The sequence below is a fragment of the Schistocerca nitens genome, chromosome 4 (genome assembly GCF_023898315.1).
Source record: "Schistocerca nitens isolate TAMUIC-IGC-003100 chromosome 4, iqSchNite1.1, whole genome shotgun sequence".
Taxonomy (NCBI): Eukaryota; Metazoa; Arthropoda; class Insecta; order Orthoptera; family Acrididae; genus Schistocerca; species Schistocerca nitens.
In genome coordinates, this window is record NC_064617.1 from 879,218,351 (window position 1) to 879,240,286 (window position 21,936).

Here is a 21,936-nt window from a genome sequence, read left to right on the forward strand (position 1 = left end):
GCGATCCACGCCCACCAGTCCCACTTCTGGGTGTTCCATCTTTGGTCTGGTGCACCTGGCAGTCTGTCAGGTGCTCGTTGTCCATCTCCTTGTCTCTGGTTCTTCTGTTTGTGTAGCGTTGCAGCTGGCCCCGTTGCTCCTTTAACAATTCCAGAGCCGGATCCCAGGCTCTGCTTAGCTGGTACCCTGTGTCACGGTTCATAAGATCGTCAGCCATTTTAATTTCTATCGATTCTCTTATAACACTGTCCCAAAATCCGGGTGTTTGTGCTAGAATCTTGGTATCCTCATACTTCATGGCATGATCTAGTTCTAGACAGTGTTCAGCAATGGCTGACTTAGTCACCTGTCTTAATCTAGTGAGCCTCTGATGTTCTTTGCACCTGATCTCCACAGTTCGTGTCGTCTGGCCAATGTAGGACATGCCACATTGACAAGGTATATTGTAAATCCTTGGTTTTCGTAACCCCAGGTCGTCTTTGACACTCCCCAGCAGTCCCCCGATCTTGTTGGATGGACAGAAAACACACTTGATATTGTGTTTACGGATGATCCTACTGATTCTGACAGAAATAGAGCCAGCATAGGGCAGATATGTCACCTTCTTTGCTTCATCTTGGTCTTCTTCAGGAACCTGTGGTATAGTGGCTGGTTGTAGTACCCTCTCAATTTGTCTGTCCGCGTACCCATTCTTGGAGAAAACTGTTTTGAGACAGTCTATCTCTATAGGTAGATTCTCTTGGTCTGACAGGGCACGTGCTCTGTGGACCAAAGTCTTCAGAACCCCATTCTTCTGTGCAGGGTGGTGACAGCTGCTGGCCTGCACATATAAATCAGTGTCTGTTGGTTTTCGGTACACACTGTGGCCAATTGATCCATCTGCTTTCCTCTGGACTAGTACATCCAGGAATGGCAGCTGGCCATTCTTCTCCAGTTCCATGGTGAACTTGATATTAGGGTGGCATGAGTTAAGATGTTCAAGAAACTCATTGAGCCTGTCCATCCCATGTGGCCAGATCACGAAGGTGTCATCCACATACCTAAAGAAGCATGTGGGTTTAAATGTGGCTGTCTCCAATGCTCTCTCCTCAAAACTCTCCATAAACATGTTGGCAACCACAGGGGACAGTGGGCTGCCCATAGCTACACCTTCAGTTTGCTTGTAATATTGGTTTCTGTACAGGAAATACGTGGATGTCAGTGTATGACTGAACAGGTCCAACAGAGCACCGTCAAATTTCTCAGCAATCAGTTCTAGTGAGTCCTTCAGTGGGACCCTGGTGAACAGCAATACCTCATCAAAACTAACCATGATGTCCGAATCTGTGATGTGCAGTTGCTTGACGCATTGCAGGAAATCGTCTGAGTTGCGGATGTGGTGAATACATTTCCCCACATATGGAGACAGGAGACCTTTCAAGTACTTGGCTGTTGTGTACGTAGGTGCCCCAGTATTACTGACAATTGGACATAGAGGCACACCCTCCTTGTGTATTTTAGACAGACCATACAGTCTAGGTGGCACTGGCGCTTTTTCCCGTAGTTGTCTGATGATCTTATCGGGCATCCCTGTTTCCTTCAAGAGAGCACTAGTCTTCTTGGCCACCTTGTCCGTGGGGTCACACTCCAGAATTCTGTATGCAGGGTCCTCCAGGAGTTGGCGTACTTTCTCATCATAATCCACCCGCTGCAAGATGACAGTGGAGTTCCCTTTGTCTGCTGGCAGTACCACAATGCTGTTGTCTTCCCGGAGTTTCTTGAGTGCAAGCCTCTCCTCGGTTGTGATGTTCGATTTCAGCGGCCTGGCCTTGGTGAGGGCCCTGCAGGTCTCTTGGCGGACTTCCTCTGCCACATTAGGTGGAAGTGTGGCTGGAACTTGCTCTACTGCACTGACGAAACCTGAAATGGGTACGTTTCTAGGAGTCGTAGCAAAGTTGAGACCCTTGCTGAGTACCTTTAAGGTTATATCATCAAACTGTATGCCACTCAGATTCGTCACAGTGTGTGTCTCTTCCAACTGCTGTGCTTTCTTAGTCATGTGGTCAAACTTTGCAGATTGTCAAGATGAGGCATTCCTTCTAGCACACTCAGCTAAAGACCAGGAGGCACGGTCTACCCAATCCCAATCTACTCTTGTTAAGGAGGCTGCCATGTACAGATGAATGTGTAACAGCTCCCTGGCCACAACATCTAACCTGTGGCACATATCTCGAATCCTCTCTCTCACCAGTGCCATGCTGGCTCTGCGTTTTATCTTGTTCGCCGCTCTGGAGTTGATGTGATGTTTAATTCTGGCAAATACTGGTACCACTTCTCCATCTCGACACCTCAGCAAAAAACTGAGAGACCTCAGCATCTTCCCTTTCTTCTGCCGAAGCTTGTCCAGCTTCTTGATATTCTGATACATCTCCTCCCCGTAGAGACTTTTGATGTAACTCTTCAGGCTTTCCCGGCGATCTAATGACATCTTGGGTTGTCGGGTGTTCTGCCGGATACCAGCGTCATACTTGCACGATATTTCGGTCACGTAGCTCGTAACCTTCATCAGGTGTGACCTGAGACTGCTCCTCGAGTGGACCTGGTCCAGTATTTATGCCTATGGCCTTCCCCCTCCACCAATGGCTGCAGGCACTTCCTCTGTGGTCCGCGCCCATTCCCTGCGACCTGCTGGAGCGTTGCTGCTCCATTTTCTGTCTGCTGCGGTTCTAGGTGTTCCCTCTGCGGTCCGCACCCACCAAACCCACTCCTGGGGGTTTCATCTACGGTCTGCAGTACCAAGCGTTCCCCCTGCGGTCCGCACCTGCTCACCACGACCTGTTGGAATGTTGCCGCTCGGTTTTCCGTCCGCTGCAGCTATGGATGTTCCCTCTGCGGTCCGCGCCCACCTGTCCCATTTCTGGGCGCGGACCACAGAGGAAGCACCTACAGCCGTTGGTGGAGGGGGAAGGCTATAGGCATAAATACTGGACCAGGTCGCACCTGATGAAGGTTACGAGCTACGTGACCGAAATATCGTGCAAGTATGACGCTGATATCCGGCAGAACACCCGACAACCCAAGAAGTCATTAGATCACTGGGAAAGCCTGAAGAGTTACATCAAAAGTCTCTATGGGAGTAGATGTATCAGAATAGCAAGAAGCTGGACAAGCTTCGGCAGAAGAAAGGGAAGATGCTTAGTTCTCTCAGTTTTTTGCTGAGGTGTCGAGATGGAGAAGTGGTACCAGTATTTGCCAGAATTAAACATCACATCAACTCCAGAGCGGCGAACAAGATAAAACGCAGAGCCAGCATGGCACTGGTGAGAGAGAGGATTCGAGATATGCGCCACAGGTTAGATGTTGTGGCCAGGGAGCTGTTACACATTCATCTGTACATGGCAGCCTCCTTAACAAGAGAAGATTGGGATTGGGTAGACCGTGCCTCCTGGTCTTTAGCTGAGTGTGCTAGAAGGAATGCCTCATCTTGCCAATCTGCAAAGTTTGACCGCATGAGTAAGAAAGCACAGCAGATGGAAGAGACACGCACTGTGACGAATCTGAGTGGCATACAGTTTGATGATACAACCTTAAAGGTACTCAGCAAGGGTCTCAACTTTGCTACGGCCCCTAGAAACGTACCCATTTCAGGTTTCATCAGTGCAGTAGAGCAAGTTCCAGCCACACTTCCACCTAATGTGGCAGAGGAAGTCCGCCAAGAGACCTGCAGGGCCCTCACCAAGGCCAGGCCGCTGAAATCGAACATCACAACCGAGGAGAGGCTTGCACTCAAGAAACTCCGGGAAGACAACAGCATTGTGGTACTGCCAGCAGACAAAGGGAACTCCACTGTCATCTTGCAGCGGGTGGATTATGATGAGAAAGTACGCCAACTCCTGGAGGACCCTGCATACAGAATTCTGGAGTGTGACCCCACGGACAAGGTGGCCAAGAAGACTAGTGCTCTCTTGAAGGAAACAGGGATGCCCGATAAGATTATCAGACAACTACGGGAAAAAGCGCCAGTGCCACCTAGACTGTATGGTCTGTCTAAAATACACAAGGAGGGCGTGCCCCTACATCCAATTGTCAGTAATATTGGGGCACCTACGTACACAACAGCCAAGTACTTGAAAGGTCTCCTGTCTCCATATGTGGGGAAATGTATTCACCACATCCGCAACTCAGACGATTTCCTGCAATGCGTCAAGCAACTGCACATCACAGATTCGGACATCATGGTTAGTTTTGATGTGGTATCGCTGTTCACCAGGGTCCCACTGAAAGACTCACTAGAACTGATTGCAGAGAAATTTGACGGTGCTCTGTTGGACCTGTTCAGTCATACACTGACATCCACGTATTTCCTGTACAAAACCAATATTACGAGCAAACTGAAGGTGTAGCTATGGGCAGCCCACTGTCCCCTGTGGTTGCCAACATGTTTATGGAGAGTTTTGAGGAGAGAGCATTGGAGACAGCCACATTTAAACCCACATGCTTCTTTAGGTATGTGGATGACACCTTCGTGATCTGGCCACATGGGATGGACAGGCTCAATGAGTTTCTTGAACATCTTAACTCATGCCACCCTAATATCAAGTTCACCATGGAACTGGAGAAGAATGGCCAGCTGCCATTTCTGGATGTACTAGTCCAGAGGAAAGCAGATGGATCAATTGGCCACAGTGTGTACCGAAGACCAACACACACTGATTTATATCTGCAGGCCAGCAGCTGTCACCACCCTGCACAGAAGAATGGGGTTCTGAAGACTTTGGTCCACAGAGCACGTGCCCCGTCAGACCAAGAGAATCTACCTATAGAGATAGAATGTCTCAAAACAGTTTTCTCCAAGAATGGATACACGGACAGACAAATTGAGAGGGCACTACAACCAGCCACTATACCACAGATAGTGGTGCAAAGAACATCAGAGGCACACTAGATTAAGACAGGTGACTAAGTCAGCCATTGCTGAACACTGTCTAGAACTAGATCATGCCATGAAGTATGAGGATACCAAGATTCTAGCACAAACACCCGGATATTGGGACAGTGTTATAAGAGAATCGATAGAAATTAAAATGGCTGACGATCTTATGAACCGTGACACAGGGTACCAGCTAAGCAGAGCCTGGGATCCGGCTCTAGAATTGTTAAAGGAGCAACGGGGCCAGCTGCAACGCTACACAAACAGAAGAACCAGAGACATGGCAATGGAAAACGAGCCCCTGACGGACTGCCAGGTGCACCAGACCAAAGATGGAACACCCAGAAGTGGGACTGGTGGGCGTGGACCGCAGAGGGAACATCCAGAGCTGCAGCGGACGGAAAACCGAGCGGCAACACTCCATCAAGTCATGGAGAGCGGGCGCGGACCGCAGGGGGAATGCTTGGTACTGCAGACCGTAGATGAAACCCCCAGGAGTGGGTTTGGTGGGCGCGGACCGCAGAGGGAACACCTAGAACTGCAGCGGATGGAAAACGAGAGCAGCAACGCTCCAGCAGGTCGCAGGGAATGGACGCGGACCACAGAGGAAGCGCCTGCAGCCGTTGGTGGAGGGGGAAGGCCATAGGCATAAATACTGGACCAGGTCCACTCGAGGAGCAGTCTCAGGTCAGACCTGATGAAGGTTACGAGCTACGTGACCGAAATATCGTGCAAGTATGACGCTGATATCCGGCCGAACACCCGACAACCCAAGATGTCAGAAAGATTATGTATTATTTTTTTGGTGTATCCAAAAAAATGAAATTTTGACAGATAATTTTTGGTCAGACTGCTATACAAGTAAGGACCAGTTTTACAGTCCCCAGCTAGCAGCCACTTAATGGGAGTAGTGCAGAAAATGTGTTTTATGAACATGTAATAACACCTAACCAGAGAATAAAGGTGGGATAACTAAACTGGTGGTTTTGCCAAGGTTAGTGAAGTTAACTGGAGAATAAGTTTTGACACTGGCAGGAATAGTTACAGAATTAGTGATGACAAGATTGTTTTTAGAACGAGGACGGAGAAGAAATGAGGACATCACTAAAATTATAAAAAATATGACAATTCCAAATTTATATAAAAATTTCATACTACTACTTTTCGATCTCATGCTTGAGAAGCTGGAATGTATGAATGAAATGTGAAACTGTTTCCTAACATTAAGGTTTTTGCTTGTAGGCCTAATAGTTATTTGATATTGGTAGTTTGGTGAATTATATTCTGTTGTGTTAAGAAAAGGACCATTTGTGCCAAAACAGTCTTGCTGCAATATTAGGCAGGTCTATATCATTTTATCTAGCAGACAGTGACAAAATACACATAATTAGATCGAGAAACCACACCAACCTTGGGTACTATTTGTATTAACAGCTTTTTCAGTATTAGACAACAACATTTCATTTTTTCATGTAGCAAAATGTTTAATGAACTTTGATTAGGTAATAGATATTTTCCTAGAAAGGAAAACATGACATGTAAAGCTGAATCAAGATTAGAGAGAAAAATATGCTAGGACTTAAGGATTGAAGATTGTACTGTTTTCTTTTCTCTTGTCTCAATATGTATACTACACTTAATTTTATGTCACACAAAACAGCAAGTTATTAGCTAATAGGCAATAAAGAGTGCAAATTTTCTGAAGAGTTCTTGTTCTCCCAGTTACAGACAATCCCATCCAGTATTAACTGCGAGTTTTTCTTTTCAAGAGGCACAGGATGTCAAACTGGCTGACTGGGAGCAGGAGAGGCATCACAGGACATTTTAATTTCCACTGTCCTGAATGTAGTTTGATGGCATCCATTACAATATATTACGTGTTTGAATTCCACAGAGGGAAATACAGTGATGTGCAATAAGAGAATGCTGTATGAAGAGGCACACTTAATACAAAATAACATGTCTTAAATTTCCTTGAACACGTATGTCTTATGTACCAGACTCTTCAGAAAGATGAACATATTTTTAAAAAGTTGATTTTTAAAATTTTTCATGTCCTACCTCAAACACTCGAGAAGCAGGGGGGTTACTCCAGTTTGGAAATATCATAGATCCGGGACTGATGCATGAGGCAGTCTGAGTTATAGTGGGGAGGTGAGTACTGTCCACAATACCCGTGTTTACTTTTAGTGATCCTCATTTATAAGCTCTCACGTCAAATGAAAACAAAATGGATTTCTGTGTCAGGATCTAACAAGTGAATTAAAATACATTCACATAATTATGGAAGGCTACAATATGTTATTAGTTTCAGATTTTATTTTATTTCCACCTTTCTGACAGTCAAGCATTAATTGCCTTGCAGAACAATAAGGTTATTTTTGTCACTTTGCTAAAGAAATCTGGCTTTTATTAATCTCTTCCACTTATTTGAAACGATGTGTTTAATTCCACACTATTAGCTTGTTTCAACTGTTCGCAACACTTCAAGTGCATGTTTTCATCTTCTAGCACATATGGCATTATGCCATAATAAAGAACCAAACATGGGATGATACAATATTGGTACTCCAAGAAAATTTACTTCTGAATCTGGACATATGAATGTGCACTTTAAGCCAAATTATGCATTTTAGTATGGTTCACAAAATTTTGATGCTCTTGGAGTAATCTCTAACATCTTGTTTCTTTTATGACATAATGTAAGATCTTTTAATGTTTTACATGTAGAAACACACAGGCGTCCTACATCATCTTAGCTGTGGAAATGCAGGATGCCTGTTATTTGGTGCTCTGTGGCAACTGCTGAAACAACCTATTCCTAACAGGTCACATACTTTCAAAGTAAATTTCCTTTTACACAAGATGATCTATGTCCGAGAATGTATGATGAATTTCTTAAATCACAGAGCGTTTGACTCTCATTTAGGAAACAACTCTTTGAGCTCGACCATTCAGAAGAATTTCAAGCCCAGAAGATCAGACATCTATGTCATTGTTAAAAATTTTACAGGCACATTTGTGTGAGGTATCTAAAGTGTAACAAGGGCAAAAAAGATTAACATTATATGTGAAAGCTTAGTTTCTCTAGCAGCTTATTAATATTCGAGACCAATATTAAATGTAAAAGCTTTTCTTTTCTAGTAGCAACACTATGTATATTAATTTGAACCATGAACTTTTCCTATTTGTGTGTTCACACCACATAACTGTGATGTTGCTATTGGCTGAGTACATCACATATCCTATGCTCTGAATATCTATTGTCATTGGCTGGTGAGATCACATGACACAAGCTATGACTGGCTTACAAAAGTGCATCGCAATCTTGATTTCAATGCTTCAGAAAGTAACATGCCGAGTTTGGTGGAATTCAAATTTATGCTTTCATAATACAGAAACATGTAGTGTACATGTTACTGCACATCAAAGATCTTTCTAAAACATATTATTTTCCCTGAGTTTCACTTTCTAAAGTGCCAGGTAATTCTACGCCGGTGTATAGAAATATAACCATTGAAACAATTGATAAGTTTTACAGTTCTGAGGAAAAGTGTACTGTCACTTAACACAGATAAAGTGTATTTTCACCTGGAAGAAAGTGTATCTTTAACCAGGAAATCCGGGGCCTTTTTTTCCCCCCTTGTCCACGTGTACACCCTGCGGGGATTGTTTCGACTTAGCTCTTTCAGTGCTCTGTCAAATTTTTCATGCAGTATCATACTCCCATTTCATCTTCATCTACATCCTCTTCCATTTCCATAATATTGCCCTCAGGTACATTGCCTTTGTATAGATTCTCTATATACTCCTACCACCTTTCTGCTTTCCCTTCTTTGCTTAGGACTAGTTTTCCATCTGAGCTCTTGAGATTCATACAGGTGGTTCTGTTTTCTCCAAAAGTATCTTTAATTTTCCTGTAGGCAGTATATATCTTACAACTAGTGATATATGCTTCTACATTCTTACATTTGTCCTCTAGCCATCCCTGCACAGCCATTTTGCAATTCATGTCTGTCTCAATTTTGAGACGTTTGTATTCCTTTTTGCCTGCTTCATTTACTGCATTTTTATATTTTCTCCTTTCATTAAATAAATTCAATATCTCCTGTTTTACCCAAAGATTTCTACTAGCCCTTGTCCGTTTACCTTCTTGATCCTCTGCTGCCTTCACTATTTCATCTCTCAAAGTTACTTATTCTTCTTCTACTGTATTCCTTTGCCCTGTTCGTGTCAATCGTTCCCTAATGGTCTCTCTGAAACTCTCTACAACCTCTGGTTCTTTCAGTTTATCCAGGTCCCATCTCTTTAAATTCCTACCTTTTTGCAGTTTCTTCAGTTTTGATTTAAAATTCATAACCAATAGATTGTGGTCAGAGTCCACTTCTGCCCACGGCAATGTCTCAGAATTTAAAACCCGGTCCTAAATGTCTCCCTTACCATTGTATAATCTATCTGAAACCTTCCAGTGTATCCAGGCCTCTTCCATGTATACAACCTTCTTTCATGATTCTTAAACCAAGTGTTAGCTATGATTAAGTTATGCTCTGTGCAAAATTCTATAGTCAACTTCCTCTTTCATTCCTTACCCCCATTACATATTCACCTACTACTTTTCCTTCTCTTCCATTTCCTACAGTCGAATTCCAGTCCCCCATGACTACTACATTTTCATTTCTCTTCACTATCTGAATAATTTCTTTTTTCTCATCATACAATTCTGCAATCTCTTCATCATCTGCAGAACTAGTTGGCATACAAACTTGTACTACTGTGGTAGGTGTGGGCTTCATGTCTATCTTGGCTACAATAATGCAATCACCATGCTGTTTGTAGTAGCTTATACGAGTTCCTATTTTTTTATTCATTTTTAAACCTACTCCTACATTTCCGTTATTTGATTTTGTATTTGTAGCCCTGTATTCACCTGACCAGAAGCCTTGTTCCTCCTGCCAGCAAACTTCACTAATTCCCACTATATCTAACTTTAACCTATCCATTTCCCTTTTCAAATTTTCTAACCTACCTGCCCGATCAAAGGATCTGACATTCCACACTCCAATCCATAGAACGCCAGTTTTCTTTCTCCTGATAACGATGTCCTCATGAGTAGTCCCCACCCGGAGATCTGAATGGGGGACTATTTTACCTCCGGAATATTTTACCCAAGAGGACGTCATCATCATTTAACCATACAGTAAAGCTGCATGCCCTCAGGAAAAATTATGGCTGTAGTTTCCCCTTGCTTTCAGCCATTTACAGTACCAGCACAGCAAGGCCGTTTTGGTTATTGTTACAAGTCCAGATCAGTCAATCACCCAGACTGTTGCCCCTGCAACTACTGAAAAGTGCCGCACCTCTTCAGGAACCACATGTTTGTCCGGCCTCTCAACAGATACCCCTCTGTTGTGGCTGCACCTGCGGCATGGCTATCTGTATTGCCAAGGCATGCAAGCCTCCCCACTAATGGCAAGGTTCATGGTTGCGTATGCAATCAAAAGTTAAACAAATGAGAGAGCTATGAATTATATAAATGCAATTCCTATACGACAGGAGCTATGGGACATCAAAAGTTACTGTATGCAAAGATTGCAATCTGAAGAAGCACTTGCCAAGCTGTTGTGGATGACTTCACTTAAAACTTCCGGGCTGATAGGCCGTGGTCGAAGTATAAAACTGTCTCCTAACGTTTCGTCTCCGACTGCGGGAGACATCCTCGGAGGTAAAACGGCGAACTGCGAAGAGGACTCGAGGAGGCGCTGATTATATAGGCAGTACAGAGGGCGCCACTGTCGATCACGTGGCGTCGGCTATGAGATTGTCTCTGGTAATGCCAACATTCTCGATTGAAAGTAATCGATCGTCACGCTTGCGGTGCAACGCTGACATCCAAATTTTATCCAGTTTAACACCTTCGTCTTTCCTGTTAAAATTATTACGATGTTTATCAATCTCGATAGCCTCTCTATACAAGCGTGCATAATAATGCGAGGTTTTTGATATGATGCTCGTCTCACTGAATTTTATTTCATGATCACCTTCCTGGTAAACATGTTCCGCTACGTCTGATTTATCCGTGTGACCTAGGCGGCAATTCCTCTTATGTTCGACAAGACGGGTGTTCACACTTCTCTTTGTGGTACCGATGTAAACCTGTCCACAACTACAAGGAATTTTATATACCCCGGTGTGGCCAAAGGGTGCCGTGCATCTTTTGCCGACCTTAGGAGACAGTTTTATACTTCGACCACGGCCTATCAGCCCGGAAGTTTTAAGTGAAGACAATACCGGCCGTGAAAGTTTACATTGTATGATCAAACGCCTTTACGGGGAGGATATGTTAGTATCTGTTCGACGATTTGAAGGAATGCGCAAGAAGAAATCACAACAACTGTGTACCCTCACCTTCCTGTTACGCTGCAGGGACACATCGACGGTTCCGAAATTTCTGAAGGTGAAGAGGATGTTTCGCTCGGCCCAGGCACATCGGATTTACAACCGTATGGAGTCTGCAATGCTACGTGAGAGGATTCATCAGACGTGGCGAGCACTGGTGGTAACCAACAGTAAACTTTTTCATCTCCACTTGTTTCTTAGTAATACTATGCAGTGTGGTGACTGGAATAAGATTGACGGTCTAACATTCAAAACTATGGAAGTTAGTGCAGAAATATCAGCAAACAGGCAGAAGAAGAAGTTCAATAACTTACAGAACAACATTTCTGGGGGTTAAGTTGAGGACAATTCTCGAACTGTTATTAACCTCTCCAATAAAGATTTGTCAAAAGTTGAAATTTCTGTACTAGCGAAAGGAGGCAATTTTGCTGTGATGCCCCAAAACGTACCCACAGAGGATATTGTAGCAAATATTGAGGACGGTATCGGTCAGCTTCCACAGCAGTCCGCTGATGTAATAAGGATGGAAACGGCTAGGATTTTACGCACATGTAAGCCACCTAAAAGTAATTTGTCGCAGGCTCAAAGGAAGGCGCTGAGGGATATAAATGGAGATAAAAACATTATTGTTCTTAATGCAGATAAGGGTAATGCCACTGTCATACTGAACAGTGAGGACTATCATGGAAAAATCAATGATATTTTGGTTCCCTCCAATTACAAAAAGCTCCAGAAAGTTCCGACTATGAAGATTTTAAGAATGACAAATCGACTGGTGAAAGCGTCTTCATTTGGCTCCGACGATAAGAAGCTGCTTTGTAAAACAGAAGCGTACCCACCTAGACTTTATGGCTTACCCAAAGTTCATAAACCTGGGATTCCCTTGAGGCCAATTGTCAGTGCTATAGGCGGACCAACACACGAGTTAGCTAGACACCTTGCCTCAATGCTGCAGCCTTATGTTGGTAGGACGGACAGTCATATTAACAATTCAGCTCACTTCATTGACAAGTTAAAGGAAACAAGCATGGGCCCGGATGATATCCTCGTCAGTTTTGACGTTGTGTCGTTATTTACCATGATTCTGGTAAACAAAGCTATCTTATGCATAGCGGATATTTTTCCCACCGATATTGTGGCTTTATTCTGACACTGCCTCACCACAACCTACTTTCAATACAATAGTGACTTTTATGAACAGATTGACGGGGTGGCTATGGGCAGTCCTCTCAGTCCTGCTGTGGCTAACTTATTTATGGAGACTTTTGAACAACGAGCGTTGCAGACGGCCAGTAAGAGACCAGCCAGATGGTATCGCTATGTCGATGACACGTTCGTAGTATGGACACACGGAGCAGAGGATTTGGATGCCTTCCTGACACATTTAAACAGCATTAATCCGAAAATCCAGTTCACTATGGAGACAGAAAGGAATGGGCAATTGAACTTCCTGGATGTGTCTGTGATTAAATGACCGGACGGAACGTTGGGCCATAAGGTGTATAGAAAGCCCACACATACTGATCGTTATCTACACAAAGATTCAAACCACCACCCTAGACAAAAAAAGAGGTGTAATGAAAACTTTGGTAGACAGGGCGCACAAACTTTGTGAACCTGTTTATTTAAAAGATGAGATTGAACATCTACGGTCAGCTTTCGTGAAGAATGGCTTTTCTAGCAAGGATATAGATCGAGCACTTCGCTCTAGGCAGAGAATCAGGAGTAACGATGAACAACAGTCGTCCATGGGCAAAGTTTTTCTTCTGTTCATTAGCAAGGTCACAGATCGCATTGGGAAAGTTTTAGGCAAGTATGGGGTGGAAACTATTTTCAGACCTACTAGGAAAATAAAAGAATTTTTAAGGTCGGCAAAAGATGCACGGCACCCTTTGGTTCCACCGGGGGTATATAAAATTCCTTGTAGTTGTGGACAGGTTTACATCGGTACCACAAAGAGAAGTGTGAACACCCGTCTTGTCGAACATAAGAGGAATTGCCGCCTAGGTCACACGGATAAATCGGACGTAGCGGAACATGTTTACCAGGAAGGTGATCATGAAATAAAATTCAGCGAGACGAGCGTCATATCAAAAACCTCACATTATTATGCACGCTTGTATAGAGAGGCTATCGAGATTGATAAACATCGTAATAATTTTAACAGGAAAGACGAAGGTGTTAAACTGGATAAAATTTGGATGTCAGCGTTGCACCGCAAGAGTGACGATCGATTACTTTCAATCGAGAATGTTGGCATTACCAGAGACAATCTCATAACCGACGCCACGTGATCGACAGTGGCGCCCTCTGTACTGCCTATATAATCAGCACCTCCTCCAGTCCTCTTCGCAGTTCGCCGTTTTACCTCCGAGGATGTCTCCCACAGTCGGAGATGAAACGTTAGGAGACAGTTTTATACATCGACCACGGCCTATCAGCCCGGAAGTTTTAAGTGAAGACAATACCGGCCGTGAAAGTTTACATTGTATGATGTTGTGGATGAGTTCAGTATCATGCTTGATGACACATAAAATGAAACTCCAAAATCTTTTATCCTACACCAAAAGCAACACAAATAACGTGCATACAAAGATTGTCAGCACATGTTTGCATTTGATGCCTTGAGTTTCATATTATTTTGAGATATACCTGCAGCAGGTATGATTACTGTGAACGGCGTTGTGTGCTGGAGAACAAAAATACATTGAAAATTGTATTCTTGTATCAAATTTCTCACAATGAAATCTTTCAGTCCTTCTACCAAAGCAGTACATATTTATGGTACCAGCAGTAAAACAATATAAAAACAAATATTACTTTTTAATAGCCATACCTATGCAAGTCTGAATGAATGATTTCATGATACCAACAGCTAATTGTGTTTGAAGATGGCAGTTGAGAAAAGTTTCCAGCGTCATGCTGTCTAATTCTTTAACATAAGGATCTTCTAATGGCTCATTCCAGTTGATTCTTTTCATTATATTCTCTACCTGGAACAAAATTATTTCTTAAAATTAAATATCATACAATGAATGAAGTCTGATATTTAAACTTTATCATCTTAATATTCTTTCTCGTTGTTTTCAGTTGGAACAAGTTGTGAGGACTTCACAAGCAACAACACAAATGTGAGATAATAAGACTTTGTGTTGACTGGTTGAGCTCCTGTGGGGAGAGTATCTGATGTTCACAGTCTGCTGTGTGTTACTGTATTGTGTAGATCTTCTTTCTGCATGTTAAATAATAAAGTGTTTGTGAAATCCATCCATGTGCTCTCTTAATTTCATTATGAGCATTATGATTAGGAATTCCCCCCCAGTGGAGGTCCCGCAGCAAACAGCAACAGCTACTGCATCTTAATCAGTGTACTTTAGCTAATTGCCTTCACTACAACAATGGACCATCCCATGACTGCAACTCTTGTGAATAACAGGTCCACAAAAGTGGTCACCATGATGCTTAGTATAACATTTTTCACTATCCAGATCAGTCTGCATGAAAGTGTAGCTCTCCCATGTCATCCTGCCATCTACAACACACGTGTGAAACAGCAATGTGTAATAACTTATGACATTCTCATTGATTTTGGTCATAAGTTCAGTGCTTCCTCACACAAACAAGTCAATATTCTGCTAGCTACTCCAAATCCACAGAGCTGCAACTCATGTGATTATACTGGTCCTTACATGTTGGGAGTAGCTCAGCTATCATCATATTTAAAAATTAAAGCAGCAACGTGTTGGCACAGTAAGTACATGCACATGTACTGCCAATGTGGTGCTGCTGTAATTTTCATTTTACTGAAGTATTATATGGCCAAGAAATTGGTTTCTTTAATCTAATCATATTGATAGTGCACAAAAAGGTTACAACAATCAGTTTATACAATAAGGACAATGTCAAGAGTTCTGTATTATGAGCAAATGCGTACAGTGTATTTTAATAGTTTATTAGTGCCTTACATGTGAAATTATAGCAAGGGAATGTGCTGCATGAAAGAATATAAACAGGGTATTCATACTGTGAAAAAAAGGAAGGGGGGGGTGAAGTACAAATGACTTGAAATCTCAATTATAATGATTCATAAAAGGCATGATCAAGAGTAAGAAATTAATTACACAGTTATAATATATTTTTAAAACTAGTTTTGTTTTGTTTTAGGGCACAGAAACAACTAGGGTCAAATGCCCCCATGTCATAACTGTAGAACACTAAGAAAAAAAAGGAGTTAAAAAAAAGACTATACGTGAAGCTGAATCGACAGAAAAGAAGACAGCTAAAAACAGTGTCTTGGAGAATGGTCTATAAAATATACCACAGAGAAATGGAGGTCTTAACTAAAGATTAAAAGTCCTTTGCCATATTGCTACAATGGATAAAAAGTAAAAGCCCATGCATTGTTCACTCAAATGGCTGATAACTCAGAGGGCAAATCTAAATGAGAACGTAAGTGGTTAAAAAAGGGCATTCTGTAAGGAAACAGTGAACTGTCAGAGGTTGAGGGCTATGAGCACATAGTGGAGGGGGGTCACTACTTGACAAATGCAATTGCTAAAAAGACGGTGCTCAATACAAAAATGATCTCCTAGCAGCGAGAGGGCTGAGAGGAGGTCATCCAAGCCAATGGGAGAGGCTTAATTCCCTGGAGTTTGTTCCCATGAAGGGAGAACCACTGGTTATCCCAAAGTGACACTACCTGCTGACAGACGGCAGCACATAGATCATCAAAGGGAATGGAAGAACTAGCTGGCCGAGGTATGAGGACTGCAACCTAGGCAGCAGTGGCAGTGGCCTCGTTTCCCATCAGGAACCCACAAAAAAATCACAGTGGCTCCATCAAGAGTGAGAAAGTGACAGCACACAAAGGCTCTGAAGGGCACTGAGAGAGTCAGAGTAGATGACGCAATACTGAAAAGCCTATGTTGCCGGATGCACTGTGTGGCCTGATACAGGGTGAAGAGCTCTGCTGTAAATACTGAGCTGCGGTCCAGAAGCCAATACCAAAAAATGTCGGTGCCAATGATGAAGGCACAACCGGCATCGTGGTTAGTCTGAGAGCTATCAGTATACAAGAAGGTACTATCGCGAAGTTCTGTGCGAAGACATTATACTTATGGTGATAGAGTGAGGCTGGAGTAATGTCTTTAGGAAGTGAATGAAGGCCAAGGTGAATGAGGGCTGCTGCACCAGGTCAAGGTGGTGAAGGGTTCACACCCATTGGAAAGGTGGCAAGTTGTATGAAGTTAAGCTGTTGGAGCAAGAGCTGAAAGTGAGCTCCAGGAGAAGACAGCCATACCCCATACTGGCAGTCGAAGGAGTCATCAGAGAAGGAGGCTTAGGATGGGTGGCCAGGCACGGCAGAAAAATGGCATGCATGTATGCTGAGCAGAAAATCACAGTGGTATGACACCAGTAATATGGCAGCTTCAGCCCACAGACTCTCAACCGGGCTAGTGTAAAAGACGCCAGTGGCCAAACAGATGCCACAATGGTGTATAGTATTGAGATGGCATAAGAGGGATGGATGTGCAGATGCATAAACAAAAGACCCATAGTCTAGTTTCCAATGGACAAGGGACTGATACAAACAGAGGAGGATGGTCCGACCCACTCCCCAGGAAGAGGTGCTGAGGACACTTAGGACATTGAGGGACCAAGTACAGTGGGTAGCAAGCTAAGACACGTGGGTTTCCTATCAAGCATGAGCCCCATGAATTTTATATTTTCAATGAAGGGAAGAGCAACAAGCCCAAGATGTAAAGACAGTGGAAGAAACCAACTGCACTGACAGAAATTCATGCAAATGGCATTGTCACTGGAAAAGTGAAAGCCTTTGTTGCTGCTCCGTGAGTAAAGATGATTGAGACTTTGCTGAAGACACTGCTCAAGGAGACAAGTTCATGGAGAACTGCAACAGATCACAAAATCATCAACATAAAGGGAGCCGGAGATGCCCGGTGGGAGGCAGGCCATTGTAGGGTTAATGGCGATAGCAAAGAGGATGACGCTCAGGACGGAGACCTGAGGCACACTGTTTTCCTGAATAAAGGTGTCTGATAAGGCAGAAACAATATGTACCTTGAAAACTCTGTCTTTTAAAAATTCCTTAAATGAAACGGGGCATGTGGTCTTGGAAGCCTCACATGTAGCGAGTATGGAGGACACCAGTCTTCCAGCAGACGTCATAGGCTTTCTCCAAATCGAAAAACATGGCTACAGTCTGGTATTTCCACAGAAAACCATTTATGATATGGGTTGACAAGGCGATGATATGGTCAACCTCAGAATGGCATGCTCGAAATCCACATTGTGCAGTGCTTAGTAAACTGCGAGACTTGAGCCACCATACCAGCTGGGAATGAATCATACATTCCATCACCTTGCAAACACAGCTGGTGAGAGAAATGGGGTGATAACTAGAAGGAAGGTGTTTGTTCTTGCCAAGCTCGGGTATGGGTATGACAGTGGCTTCATGCCAGCATCGGGAAACGTGCCCTCTGCCCAGATATGATTGTACGTATTAAGGAGAAAGTGCTTGCCTGCAAGAGAAAGGTTGTGCAACATCTGAATGTGAACATTGTCTGGCCCTGGGGCAGAGGATCAAGATGAAGTGAGAACATGAGCTAGCTCCCTCATAGCAAAGGCGGCATTGTAGCACTCACAATTCTGAAAAGAGAAGGGTATTGCCAGAGTCTCCTTTACTCATTTCCAATGGAGGAAGGCAGAATGATAGTGGGTGGGGCTCAAAATCTCTGCACAAAGTGGCTCAAGGTGTTGGAGATAGCAGTAGGGCCTTTAAGACATCTTATGCTACTGTCAGGCTGGAAATTGGGGAATGGACCTTGGTCCAAGACAGGTGTCGGGGGCTGGGAGTGGTTCTGTTAAAAGAAGGATATCCAGGATATCCAGCTAGATTTTCTGCTATCCCAAAGAATGTGACGACACTGTGGATGCAATTGTTTGTAACGAATGCTGTTTGCCATTGTAGAATGATGGTTAAAAATGCAGAGAGCATATCTCCATGCATGAGTGGCATAGTGGCACAACTCAGTCCACCAAGGGACCTGGACACAGAATGGTAAAGAGGAAGTGCAAAGAATGGAACATTCTACTGCATTAAGGATGATGTTTGTAAGATATTCTACCTGGTCATTGCAACTAGAGAAATGTTGTTCATTGAAGGTCCCCTGGAAAAAGTGAAGCCTAGTCAGCCTTAGAAAGCTGCCATTTGTGTGTGCACATACGTGGGGTAGAAGTCAGCAATCAGATGGCACATGGAAATGGTTACTCGAGTACTTGTCAGAGAAAACAGACCACTTGAGATGATGGGCAAGCTGGGTAGGGCAGAAGGAGAGGTCTAAATGGGAATAGGTGTGAGTGGAGTCTGAAAGGAACATGGGTGCTGCCGTGTTAACATAGATGAAGTTAAAGTGACTGAGAAGGTCAGACAAGAGGGGCACTTCTCTGACAGGTTCTGGGCAAGCCCCAAAGGGAATGGTGCACATTAAAGTCACTGAGCAGCAGAAAAGGGTGAGGGAGTTGCCCAGTGCACACCGGCAACACTGAGGTCGGCCGGGTGAGGGTATCCGAGTCTGCAAAGGAGAAGACCATTTCTCTTTGTTTGACTTCTTGGAGTCTTTCCAGTTGGCAGAGGAAGACTCAGATGTTTGTTGGCTGGAAGGATGTAGGAAGTCATTGGGGAAATATTCCTTCCATCCTTCCCAGCCAGCCAGTTGTGTAGCAAGTGACTTCACCCCATGAGGCAAAAGTTTGGTGGCTTGTTGCACAGCTGGAGGAGGAGATGGGAACACTACCATAACACTGTGTGATTTCACAACCACAGGGCTAAATTTGAGGTTGCATGTCTGCATGGCCATGAGCTTCATGGAGCGAGATGTAGTGAGAACAGTACTGTAAGTGCCAGACGGTTGAACACAGGTTTCCAACTAGCCAACAACTTGTGAGCGACCAGCTAAGGTACTTTTTCCTTCACCTGGATCTCCTTGACAGCCCACTCATCAAGATACATGGGACACTCTTGGGAGGATGTGTCATGGTCACAATTGCAGTTCACAAGTGGGGAGAAGGAGGTGGACAATTGCCCTCGTGAGCATTCCTACTGCAGATTACACATTTGGATGGTTGTTAACAGGACATGCAAGTGTGATTGTAATGACGACACTGGTAGCAGCACATTGCATTCAGAATGTAAGGTCATACTGTGATAACTTCATAGTCTGCTTTGATCTTTGATGGAAGCACCATTCGATCAAAAGTGAGAAAGAAAGTGGGTGTGGGCACTAAGGATGCATCTGCTTTTTTCATCACCTGATGGTCTACAATGACACCCTGATCAGAGAAATATTTTTGGATTTCTGCCTGAGTGAGACCATTAAGCAGCCTAGTGTACATAACACCATAGGAAGAATTCAGCATTCAGTGGGCCTTGACATCAACAGGATAGCTGTGGAGGAGTGAAGCTGCAAACAGTTGTTGTGCCTGAGAATCAGAAGCAGTCTCCAAAATTGATGTGCCATTGTCTAAATAAGAGCAGGATTTCACAGAGCCAGCAATTGTATCAATACCTTTCTGAATAATAAATGGATTTACCACAGCAAAGGAGTGACTACCTTCAGTATGTGAAATCACAAAGAACCATGGTGCAGCTGGGAGGGTCTTTCAGTCATTAGCCTCATTCCATCTATGTTTGGTAGACAATGGTGGTGAAAAAGATGATTGGCTCATTGCGAGAAAATCCCCCATGACTGCCAATATCTCTGATGGCATGCTCCTTCCAACTGGGGGTCACCCCCTCAGAAGGGGGCACACCCACGTTAGTTGATTGTTCACACCTCACATCACACCTCCTGAGCATCTGACAGAGGGACCAGTCAGCAATTTAGGAAGGTGGCAGCTCAGGCAATCCTCTCTCTCTGGGCCTGGCCTGTGCCAGGGGGTTCATGTGAATCCTACATGTCAACTTGGGACTGGGAATTACACGTTTCCCAGTCACCTGTTACACGTCAGACGCATGGGCTGTCCTTCAGGAGCACACACAGAGGAAGAAGAAAAACAGGAACCTCAAATCCCAAAATGGAGGAAGGATAGGAGAAACGGAACAAAGAAAAGAAAGAAGGGACAAAATGAGTGGACAGACTGTTCTGATATTGGCAACAGAATATGAAGAATGTATTTCCAACAACATCCCAGACATATTGCACAAGGGAGGGGGAAGCAAGCAAGAGGACAGACATACAGCAATAAGGGAAAAGATGCTGCAAAGGCAGGGGCCAAACAGTAGCCAAGCATGTACCCGCCAAAGAGTGGTGAGGCCCCTGGGCACTATTTCTAAAACTGGACAACTAAATTAAAAATATAACATCACAACGATCTAGATTGAAATTGATACACATATTGCACAAGGAGATACTGTGCATATTGCCTGGCAAAGTATAACACAGAAGATGTAGTTCCTATTACATGAGGCTCAAACTAACATCAGACTTCCAAGATATTTAAAAGGATTTTAAGGAAGTTGCTCTGAAGTGCTACTGAAGAATTTTTATACTAATAAGTGTTTTTATAATATTAAAGAACTCCTTTCAGAGGAGTTGATTACCTTCTCATTTGTAACTTAAATTATTGTATTTTTCTAATTGCTTCTAAACAGTTATGATGTGACTTTTAACATCTGGTCACAACCTGAAAGAAATGTTCTTTTTCTCCATACTTCCATCATCTGGTGGATATCTGGACAGTAGCTGTTATTGTGTCTTATATACTAAGGACAACACGATCAGCTGCATTTACTGGTTTTATTCATGTGAATCCATGATCATAAACTGCTCCCCGTACTACCCTGTAGGCAGCAGCTGGCTAGTCGGAACAGGCTTCAGGCCTATTCCCTGAGTGGTGTTTATGCTATTGACTACATACAGGGAGCAAAAGGCTATTTACAATTTGTACAGAAAGCAGATGGCAGTTATAAGAGTCGAGGGGTATGAAAGGGAAGCAGCGGTTGGGAAGGGAGTGAGACAGGGTTGTAGCCTATGCCCGATGTTATTCAATCTGTACATTGAGCAAGCAATAAAGGAAACAAAAGAAAAGTTCGGAGTAGGCATTAAAATCCATGGAGAAGAAATAAAAACTTTGAGGTTCGCCTATGACATTGTAATTCTGTCAGAGACAGCAAAGGACTTGGAAGAGCAGTTGAACGGAATGGACAGTGTCTTGAAAGGAGGGTATAAGATGAACATCAACAAAAGCAAAACGAGGATAATGGAATGTAGTCGAATTAAGTCAGGTGATGCTGAGGGAATTAGATTAGGAAATGAGACACTTAAAGTAGTAAAGGAGTTTTGCTATTTGAGGAGCAAAATAACTGATGATGGTCGAAGTGGAGAGGATATAAAATGTAGACTGCCAATGACAAGGAAAGCATTTCTGAAGAAGAAAAATTTGTTAACATTGAGTATAGATTTAAATGTCAGGAAGCTGTTTCTGAAAGTATTTGTATGGAAGTGAAATGTGGACGATAAATAGTTTAGACAAGAAGAGAATAGAAGCTTTTGAAATGTGGTGCTACAGAAGAATGCTGAAGATTAGATGGGTTGATCACATAACTAATG

General features: G+C 43.4%; 1 protein-coding gene across 1 annotated transcript in view; it reads right to left on the bottom strand.

The window, feature by feature from the left end:
* LOC126252639 (probable flavin-containing monoamine oxidase A) overlaps positions 1-21,936 on the bottom strand; it is a 290,057-nt gene that overhangs the window by 142,282 nt on the left and 125,839 nt on the right. The window contains exon 3 of the mRNA XM_049953542.1: positions 14,142-14,298. Coding sequence (XP_049809499.1) covers positions 14,142-14,298 — 157 coding nt within the window. The remainder of the gene's footprint in view (positions 1-14,141; positions 14,299-21,936) is intronic.